We start from the raw sequence: 11753 nt of genomic DNA on the forward strand, positions 1-11753 counted from the left end.
CTATACTACAAATCTACAGTAATCAAGACAGTATGGTACTGGCACAGAAACGGAAAGATAGATCAATGGAACAGGATAGAAAGCCCAGAGATAAACCCACGCACATATGGACACCTTATCTTTGATAAAGGTGGCAGGAATGTACAGTGAAGAAAGGACAGCCTCTTGAATAAGTGGTGCTGGGAAAACTGGAAAGATACATGTAAAAGTATGAGATTAAATCACTCCCTAAAACCATACACAAAAATAAGCTGAAAATGGATTAAAGACCTAAATGTAAGGCCAGAAACTATCAAACTCTTAGAGGAAAACATAGTCAGAACACTCTATGACATAAATCACAGCAAGATCCTTTGTGACCCACCTCCTAGATTAATGGAAATAAAAACAAAAATAAACAAATGGGACCTAATGAAACTTCAAAGCTTTTGCACAGCAAAGGAAGCCATAAACAAGACCAAAAGACAACCCTCAGAATGGGAGAAAATATTTGCAAATGAAGCAACTGGCAAAGGACTAATCTCCAAAATTTACAAGCAGCTCATGCAGCTAAATAAAAAAACAAACAACCCAATCCAAAAATGGGCAGAAGACCTAAATAGACATTTCTCCAAAGAAGATATACAGACTGCCAACAAACACATGAAAGAATGCTCAACATCATTAATCATTAGAGAAATGCAAATCAAAACTACAATGAGATATCATCTCACACCAGTCAGAATGGCCATCATCAAAAAATCTAGAAACAATAAATCCTGGAGAGGGTGTGGAGAAAAGGGAACACTCTTGCACTGCTGGTGGGAATGTGAATTGGTTCAGCCACTATGGAGAACAGTATGGAGGTTCCTTAAAAACTACAAATAGAACTACCATATGACCCAGCAATCCCACTACTGGGCATATACCCTGAGAAAACCAAAATTCAAAAAGAGTCATGTACCAAAATGTTCATTGCAGCTCTATTTACAATAGCCCAGAGATGGAAACAACCTAAGTGCCCATCATTGGATGAATGGATAAAGAAGATGTAGCACATATATACAATGGAATATTACTCGGCCATAAAAAGAAATTAAATTTAGCTATTTGTAATGAGGTGTACAGACCTAGAGTCTGTCATACAGAGTGAAGTAAGTCAGAAAGAAAAAGACAAATACCATATGCAAACACATATACATGGAATTTAAGAAAAAAAATGTCATGAAGAACCTAGGGGTAAGACGGGAATAAAGACACAGACCTACTGGAGAACGGACTTGAGGATATGGGGACGGGGAAGAGTGAGCTGTGACAGGGCGCGAGAGAGTCATGGACATATACACACTAACAAACGTAAGGTAGATAGCTACTGGGAAGCAGCTGCATGGCACAGGGATATCAGCTCGGTGCTTTGTGACTGCCTGGAGGGGTGGGATAGGGAGGGTGGGAGGGAGGGAGATGTAAGAGGGAAGAGTTATGGGAACATATGTATATGTATAACTGATTTACTTTGTTATAAAGCAGAAACTAACACACCATTGTAAAGCAATTATACCCCAATAAAGTTGTTTAAAAAAAAACCTTGTCCCTCCCCCCAAAAAAGAAAAAAGAAATCTAGAAAAAATAAATGCTGGAGAGGGTGCAGAGAAAAGGGAACACTCTTGCACTGCTGGTGGGAATGTGAATTGGTTCAGCCACTATGGAGAAGAGTATGGAAGTTCCTTAAAAACTACAAATAGAACTACCATATGACCCAGCAATCCCACTACTGGGCATATACCCTGAGAAAAACATAATTCAAAAATAGTCATGTACCAAAATGTTTATTGCAGCTCTATTTACAATAGCCCGGAGATGGAAAGAACGTAAGTGTCCATCATCAGATGAATAGATAAAGAAAATGTGACACATATATACAACGGAATATTACTCAGCCATAAAAAGAAAGGAAATTGAGCTATTTGTAATGAGGTGGATGGACCTAGAGTCTGTCATACAGAGTGAAGTAAGTCAGAAAGAGAAGACAAATACCGTATGCTAACATATATATATGGAAATTAAGAAAAAAATGTCATGAAGAACCTAGGTGTAAGACAGGAATAAAGACACAGACCTACTAGAGAATGGACTTGAGGATATGGGGAGGGGAAAGGGTAAGCTGTGACAAAGCGAGAGAGTAGCATTGACATATATACACGTAAAATTGATAGCTAGTGGGAAGCAGCTGCAAAGCACAGGGAGTTCAGCTTGGTTCTTTGTGACCACCTAGAGGGGTGGGATAGGGAGGGTGAGAGGGAAGGAGCAGAAAGAGGGAAGAGATGTGGGAACATATGTATATGTATAACTGATTCCCTTTGTTATAAAGCAGAAACTAACACATCATTTTAAAGCAATTATACTCCAGTCAAGATGTAAAAAAAAAAAAAAATGCGGTTCCCACTTCAAGGAAAAATACTTCAACTGAAATTATTTTTGCTGATAATGAAAGTCAAGCTTTCAAGTGAAAATGATAATGGAAAACTTGTCTTTGCCACTGTAAGCTTTTCAGCTCTCTATCCCTTGAAGATTTTAAATATTGTGACATTAGTGGTTATACAAATGAAGGAGATTTTTTCGTATTGTATAATGAAATATGTCAGTGCTTAAAAGATCTGTGTAACCCAGTGAACGGTATTTTCCGAATGAGCAATGCATAATATTATAATCGTCACTTAACTCATAAGTGCAAGATACAAGTCAATGTACAATAATGTGATAGAGTGTGAGAAGTATGTTGATACGGCCTCAGAGTCCCCACATATCACATGTTGAGTTTTGGTGTCATATTAAAGAATGCAGAACATTTTGTGAAATATATTCTTTCCTTTTCAAAGTATTTCTGTTTGAGACTTGATTTTCTTCATATACTTCAGCCAAAATAATGTAACAGATTGAATGCAAAAGCAGATATTAAAACTCATCTACCTTTCTATTATTCCAGAAATTAAAGAGATTTTTGAAAATGTAAAACAATGCCAGTGTTTTCACCTTTTGGTTTTGGAAAATAGACCTATTTTTAATGAAAATATGCTATGTATGCTTAAAAAAACATATGATCATCTCAATAGATGCAAATAAAGCTTTTGACAAAATTGAACACTCATTTATGACAAAATCTCTGCAGAATGTTGGCATAGAGGAAACATTTCATCTAAGATGAGGGACCTACGGTAGATGTCCACTCTCACCACTTTTATTCAACATAGTTTTGGAAGTCTTAGCAGCAACAATCAGAGCAGAAAAAGAAATAAAAGAAATCCAAATTGGAAAAGAAGAAATAAAAGTGTCACTGTGTGCAGATACCATAGAAAATCCTAAAAATGCTACCAGAAAACTACTAGAGGTCATCAATAAATTTGGTAAAGTGGCAGGATATAAAATTAAAACACAGAAATCTCTTGCATTTCTATACACTAATGACAAATAACCCGAAAGAGAAATAAAGGAAACAATCTATTTACCATAACATCAAAGAGTATAAAACACCTAGGAATAAACCTACCTAAGGAGGAAAAATCCTGTACTCCAAAAACTATAAGATGTTGATGAAAGAAATCGAAGATGACACAAACAGTTGGAAAAATATACCATGTTATTGGATTGGAAGAATCAACATTGTGAAAATGACGATACTACCCAAAGCATCTGAGAGATGCAATACAATCCCTATCAAATTACCAATGGTATTATTCACAGGAGTAGAACAAAAAATTTTTAATTTGTAGGGAAGTACAAAAGATCTTGAATAACCTGAGAAAGAACAACGGAGCTATATGAATCAGGCTCCCTGACCTCAGACTATACTACAAAGATATAGTCATCAAAAGAGTCTGGTACTGGCACAAAAACAGAAATATAGATCAATGGAAAAGGATAGAAAGCCCAGAAATAAACCCATACATCTATAGTCAATTAATCTATGGCAAAGGATGCAAGAATATGCAATGGAGAAAAGACAGTCACTTCAATAAGTGATGCTGGGAAAATTGGACAGCTACATGTAAAACAATGGAATTGGAACACTCCCTCACACTATACATTAAAATAAACTCAGAGTGAAGGAAAGACCTAAATGTAAGACCGGATACAGTAAAACTCTGAAAAGCAAACATAAGGGAGAGGACAATTTGTGACATAAATTGCAGAAATATCTTTTAGGATCCACCTCCTAGAGTAAAGAAAATGATAACAAAAGTAAAAAAATGGACTTAATTAAACTTAAAATATTTTGCACAGGAAAGCACACCATAAACAAAATGAAAAGACAGCCCACAGAATGGGAGAAAATATTTGCAAACAAAGCGACAAACAAGGGATGAATCTCCAAAATATAAACAGCTCATGCAGCTCAATATCAAAAAAGCAAGCAACCCAATAAAAAAATGGGCAAGATACCTAAATAGATATTTCTCTAAAGAAGATATATTGCCAACAGTCACATGAAATGATGCTCAACATCTCTAATCGTTAGAGTAATGCAAATCAAAACTACAATGAGGTATCACCTCAAACTAGTCAGAATGGCTATCATCAAAAACTCTACAAACATTAAATGCTGGAGAGGGTGTGGGAAAAGGGAACCCTCCTACATTGTTGGTGGGAATGTAAATTGGTAAAACCACTATGGACAACAGTATGGAGGTTCCTTAAAAAACTAAAAATAGAACTATTGTATCACCCAGCAATCCCTCTCCTGGGCATATATCTAGAGAACATCATAATTCAAAAAGGTACATGCACCCCAATGTTCATAGATGCAATATCTACAATGACCAAGACATGGAAGCAACTTAAATGTCCATTGACAGAGGAATGGATAAAGAAGATGTGGTACATATATGAAATGGACTATTACTCAGCCATGAAAAAATGAAATAATGTCATTTGCAACAACATGGATGGACCTAGTGATTACCATATTAAGTGAAGTAAGTTGACAGAAAAGGTCAAATATCATGTGATATCACATGTGGAATCTAAAAGAAATGAAACGAATTTATTTAGAAAACATAAAGAGACTTAGAAATCAAACTTATGGTTACCAAAGGGGAAAGTTGGGGACAGGGTTAAATTAGGAGTTTGAGATTAACATATACACACCACTATGCATAAAATATATATTCAATAAAGACCTACTGTATAGCGCAAGGAACTCTACTTAATATTCTGTAATAACCCATGTGGGAAAAGAATCTTAAAACTAATGGATATATGTATATGTATAACTGAATCACCTTGCTGTATACCTGAAACTAATGCAACATTGTAAATCAACTATACTCCAGTATAAAATAAAAACTAAATTAAAAAAATAGGTCCTGTGACAAACCATAATGGAAAACAATATGAAAACATATATATATATATATATAAAACCAAGTCACTTTGCTGTACAGAAGGAATTCACACAACATTGTAAATCAACTATACTTCAATGAAACTTAAAAAAATTAAGCAAAATAAAAATTTTAAAAATGAAAGAGAAATTAAGGAAACAACCTGAGGAATAAACTTAGCCCAGGAAGTGAAAAACCTATAATTTGAACACTATTAAAAAAATAGATGATTAATTAAGATGATGCAAAGAAATGCATTTGTAGCCTGTCATCATGGATTGGAAGAATTAGTGTTTAAATGTCCATACTACCACAAGCAATCTACAGATTTAATGAACTCACTATTAAAAATACCCATGGCATTTTTCACAGAACTAGAGCAAATAATCCTAAAATGTATATGGATTTATGAATTCCCAAAGCAATCTTGAGCAAAAAGAATAAAGTAAGATGTATATAGCTTACTGACTTCCAACTATGCTACAAAGCTACAGTGATCAAAAGAGTATATTAGTGTCATAAATACAATATATACATCCATGGAACAGAATAGAGACCCCAGAAATTAACCCATGCAATTATGGTCAATTAATCTATGACAATGAAATTAGAATATTTTCTCACACCTATAGAAAAATAAACTCTAAATGGATGAAAGGCCTAAATGTAAGACAAGCAACCATAGAACTCTTAGAGGAAAGTGTAGGGAGAACACTCTTTATCATAAACTGTAGCAATTTTTTTGGATATATCTCCTAAAGCAAAAGGAACAAAAACAAAAATAAATAAGTGATACCTAATTAAACTTAAAAGCTTCACACTGCAAAGGAAATCAAGAACAAGCTGAAAACACAAGCTACTGAATGGGAAAACTATATTTGCAAATGATATAACCAATATGGGCTTAATATCCAATATATATATTCAGCTCATAGGGCTCAATATCAAAGCAAAAAACAACTTGATTAAAAATTGGCAGACCTGAATAGACATTTTTCCCAACAATATATACAAATGACCATAGGCACATGAAAAAATGCCCAACATTGCTAATTCTCAGAGAAATGAAAATCAAAACCACAATGAGATATAACCTCATACATATCAGAAAGGCTATCCTCAAAAACTCTACAAATAACAGATATTGGTGAGGATGTGGAGAAAAGAGAGCCCTAGTATATCTTTGGTTGGAATGTAAATTGGTGCAACTGCTATGGAAAACATTATGGAAGTTCCTCAAAAAACAAAAAAATAGAACTACCATATGATCTAGCAATTCCACTGCTGGGTATATAACTGGAAGAAAAATGAAAACAGTAATTTGGAAATATACATACACCCTAATATTCATAGAAGCATTATTTACAACAGTGAAGAAATAGAAGCAACTCAAATAGCCATCAACAGACAATTGGATTAAGAAGATGTGGTATATCTCAATACATACAATGGAATATTAGCCATAAAAAATAATGAAGTACTGCCATTTGCTGCAATGAGGATGGACCTAGAGAGTATTATGCTTAGTGAAATAAATCAGATAGAGAAAGATAAGCATGATATCCGTTATATGTGGAATCTAAAAAATAATAGAAATGAATGTATATGTGTAACTGAAACAACTTAGAGATATAGACAACTAACTAATGGTTATTGATAAGGAGAGGTGAGGGGGAGGGGCAAAATAGAGTGGGGAATTAAGAGACAATCTATCTTTTATAAAATAAGTGAGCAGCATACATCTATTGCACAGCACAGGGAAATATAGACATTATTTTGTAATAACATTAAATGAGCATAAATGATCTATAAAAATATTGAATCACTGCATTGCACACCGGGAGCTAATGTAATATTGTAAATCCTTCATTTAAAAAAATTGTTCCATGAGGTTAATATAAAATCATTAAAAATGGCATTTTTCCCTAAGTAAACTTGTAAGTTATATGCAATACCAGTTAGTATCACAACGGGAATATTTTGCATAAGATGAAAATGTTCATCTGAAAGACAAGAGTGCTAGAAAAGCCAGGGGAAGTGGAAATAATGAGAGGGAGTATTAGTGTTTCGAATATAATTAAACTATAGCCATTAAAATAGGATGGTAGTGGTACAAGTATAGACAAAGAGTGAAATGGAAGAAAATTGAAAGGAGTGAATTACAGAATGAATGGGAATGTGGACGACAATGAAAGAGCCATTTCAAATCTGTGGGAGAAATGAGGGTTGAAGAAATTATGGTTAATCCCTAACTCTACTTTGTGCAGGTCAATCAAGGGTTTGAATACACAATAATGCAACCAAAAAGACTAATTGTGTCTATTCTATTGGAGTGGGCAAGCTCATTGCAAGCATGACAGAAAACTCAAGAAGCAGTAAAGAAAATTATTGAATAAAGCATGTCTAAAAGAGGTGTTAAAATCCTTAATATTTATTTCTATCACGGTGGATTTTTCTAAGGCACATCCTTCCCTAAGAGCAGCCTGGGGCTGATCTTCCCCAAAGTTACTGGACATGGAAGAAAGGTTGGTAGGAAAAACAAAAGTTCTTTGAAGTCCACTTTGGGCCTTAGGAGGGCTTGAACTTCCAGGTCTCTCTGTAGCAGTGGGAAATCCTCAGGCTGTGCCACACAAGACCTACTCCCTGCGCATGCCCACTGCTATGCATGCACGTTTTTGTGAACGTCGTTTGTGGCGCAAGCTTGTCCGTTGACACGCATGCGCCTTGCCGTCCATCTTCTGTGTCAATTGCTGTGCCAGCAGAGGGTCTCGCTCAGTGAAACTCAGCCAGTACTCATAGCAGTACTCCCAGGAGTTAGGTGTAAGTGTGAGGGGAAGCCAGCGGGCTTCCCGCGAGTTGAATGGAGTGATCTGTAGCATCTGTGGAGGAAGGTCCTCGAGGTCATCGACATTCTCCTCACAGCTGTCCTGGCTGCCATGGCTCTCGTACTGTTGGCGGGAGAGGGAGGGTGGTGGGCGGTGGAGGGCAGTGGGTCAGATGAAAGAGGGGTGAGTCTTAGGTGTGCTATTTGAGGTATCTTTGTCCTGGTGGCCCTGAAACTGACGACAGAGCACAGAATCCGGAGTCTGCAGTGGGGCCCCAGGCAGGAGGCAGGGCAGACGGTAAAGGAAAGGCCTAGAAGTCGGACCACTGTGAGGTTGTGACTGCATACCGAGATTTGTAGTGCCCTGAACAGGGTACCAAGGGAGAAGTGGGCAAGTCGTTCTTTGAGAAAGCAGCCATAGGCACTATGTAAAAGAATGAACCTGTCTATGCTCACCCACAAAAGTTTATTTGGCGGTTGCGGGCATGTGCATAGTAAATGTGGTATGGCAAAACCAGTATTCACTCAAGTTCTGATTTTCTAGTGTTTCCGTGATGAGTCCAGTTGTGAAATGAAACCTCATTAGGAAAGCCCCCATTTTTTACCATGTGTCTTAAGGTGATTTCTACGCCTGTTTGTTGCTCACACACATAAACAAAGGCTTATTTGGTATTAAATACAAATAAGCATTTTGTCATAGTGTTCATATATAGCTATCCTCTTACGTGTAGTTTTCAAATTATAATATTTCTTTTCCAGTGAGAAATATGAGTGGGCATGTAAGAAGAAGATCCAAATCTGCAGGAAGAAGAGAGTCTTCCCAGGTTGTTGGGCCTCTTGTTGTGAGTGCTTCAACATTTAATGTTTTCCATTACCAGAATCAATTTATTTATTGTTGTTGAACTAGTACATATACATTCATATTGTCTTCCATATTGATAAAAAATGATAATGGAATCTCATGAAAAAAACATTGACCCAGGACGATTAAATTCTGTTCTTGCCTGGATGGGTGTGCTCTTAAGTTTCCTACCTGTTGTCCTATACTAGTCAATAATGGATTACACACATCCATTTCAGTGTAGATTAAAACAGTTTGTGTCTGCGAGAAGAGTAACAATTTTATTAAGAAAAAAATTGTGTGTGTGTGTCTGTGTGTGTATTACTGTTGGAAAATATATTTAGACTTATGATTAAATATATGTATGTATTATATACATTCATAAATTATTGATTTTTAAAATTTGTGAACAAAATCACACCCCTAGGCTCAGCAGCCCAGTGATAAACCACCTCAACTAGAGGAACCACCGTCTGAGAATCAGGATACTATATCTGCTCAGGACATTGAAGGTGAAGGAGCACCTGTGGCTCAAGTTGAAAAGAGAGGGGATAAGAGTCCTTGTGGGTCTATGGGTGGTGGAGTTGTATTTGTACATCATGCATTATGACACACCGGATTCAAGAGGAAAGAAACATTAGAAAAATATTTCAAACAATTCTTGCTACTACTCTGGGGAAAATGTGGAGTGAAGACAAGGAAAAATGTCAGAAAACTTTCCTAACATTCTGAAAGTGGCTTTTTCTTCATTGGGCTTTCGTATGTTAACCTTTGAGTGCATTACAGAGCTCCTATATAGTTTGTTCAGCCAGTGTGTTATTTTATTTATGTTTCTATGGGAGAATGAAAGTTTGGGACTACCTAACCTGCCATTTTGCTGATATTTTCATTTTTTAAGACTTTTTCCCACACAACATTTATTAGTGCCTGCTCATGCCATGTAATGTACTAAGTGCTTGGAGTCTCAGAGCCAATGACAGACCTAATTTCTGTCTGAAACTTATAAACTAGTCAGAAAGACCCTAACAAATCACTGATTTAATACACAAGTACAATAACAGCTTAGTACAAAAGGGACAATTAAGATTTCTGGGGGTAGCCTGGAGTAAGGAAGGAAAGGGTAATATTTGAACAACTTGTTTTCCTTTTTTCTGGCAACAGACTCCTGAAGCTAATGCTCTTGGGATTCTTATGCATCACATTTATTACCATACGAGTATCTAGGCTTTTATTTCATAATGATGAGGGAATGACTATTATTTCCTTGTTCATATTTCATGGTTTTACATCTTAATATAATGACCTTTTTATTTTTAAGGACCTGCTATGGAAGCTGATCAACAGGAACTGCCTCTGCTGAAGACTGTGGATGAGCCTGGGGATGGTCCTGATGTCAAGGAGGAGATTCTACCAAGTCTAGAGCCCATTAAAATGCCAGAAGCAGGTTTGTTATCTATTAAGATGGAAATTATGGAGTCTTTATTTTCTAAAATATTATATATTTTTTAATATAAAGGTAACTTTACTGCTGTTTTAATAACAGACTTCACATACAAAGGTTATTAGAATGGCAATTCAGACCACAGTGACTGTCATATTAAGTCATCAAGGATGGGAACCATTTGGGTAAAATTTATATTGCGTTTTAAGATCCAAAAGTATTTTCTCACTTTTGAGTATAAGTCATTTAGTCAACAACTAATAATTTTCAGATATTTCATAAAGGCCTGCTTTTCAAAAAAACACATTATAGTAAACATCAGTTTATATTTTGATGTCATCTATAGTGGTAATGATTTAAAACTAGTGTGGATATGTAATTTCTTTGTATAAATGGAAATGCTTTTAAGTGTGTAGAGACAAGAGAATGGGTGATAATGGGGACAAATGTTTACCCTACTTAAAATAGCAACATAAAGACTAAAATATCCCAAAGAAACATTTTTGCATTTTTCCACAATAGAGACAAAACAAATGCAATAATGGCCTTTCTGTTTACTTTGCTTAGCTTGTTCCAAGCACATCTTTTATTCAAAATATTATTTCACGTGAAAACATTGAAAACATATTTTTCCTTAGGTTTTATGTTTGGTTGGATTATTACTGAAAGTATGTTATTTTTCCCTTTCTACCTATACCTACCTTTAAATAAGTTAATTTGATTAAATTTGCACTGAACTGGAACAGTCTCTTTGTTTCCTTATTGCACTAAAAAGTGATGTGATTCAAATTGCTGTTTATATGACTAAAAGTTTACCTTCAATATCTATACAGAGATTAACTGGATGCAAGCCAAAGGGTCACCCCTAGGGACTGCCTTTAATCCAACAAAAGTGTAGTGTCCTTTGTATGGCTATAGTCAGTTAAATAAAGTTCTGCAAATTAATTTGCCTCGATTTTCTTTTCATTATAGGTGAAGGGCAACCACGGATTTAAACAAAAGTAGACTGAAGCCAAGTACGCTGTCCCTATGTTGGAAATTTGACTGTTCACCATCTCTCAATAAAGTTTTACAACTTTCTTCAAAGAATTCTTGCATAATTTTATTAAATGTATTCCCAGGTATTTGATGTTTTTGAAAATTGTATCTTTTTTGCAAGTTTTTACGTATTTGAGACTGTATATAGAGAAAAAATGTGAACTGACTTATTGTCCAGCAACTTTGCTAAATATGCTTATTAATTCCAGAAGTTTATGTATTGATCCTTTTGGATTTGAAAAATAACACAAT

General features: G+C 35.5%; 1 protein-coding gene across 1 annotated transcript; it reads left to right on the forward strand.

The window, feature by feature from the left end:
- Nucleotides 1-8948: 8948 nt before the first annotated feature.
- Nucleotides 8949-11458, forward strand: LOC137217054 (putative G antigen family E member 3). The gene is made up of 4 exons (XM_067723298.1): nt 8949-9023; nt 9450-9534; nt 10341-10466; nt 11436-11458. The coding sequence occupies exons 1-4, from the start codon at nt 8949-8951 to the stop codon at nt 11456-11458; spliced, it is 309 nt and encodes a 102-aa protein (XP_067579399.1).
- Nucleotides 11459-11753: the final 295 nt, after the last annotated feature.

This window comes from Pseudorca crassidens, chromosome X (genome assembly GCF_039906515.1).
Source record: "Pseudorca crassidens isolate mPseCra1 chromosome X, mPseCra1.hap1, whole genome shotgun sequence".
Lineage (NCBI taxonomy): Eukaryota > Metazoa > Chordata > Mammalia > Artiodactyla > Delphinidae > Pseudorca > Pseudorca crassidens.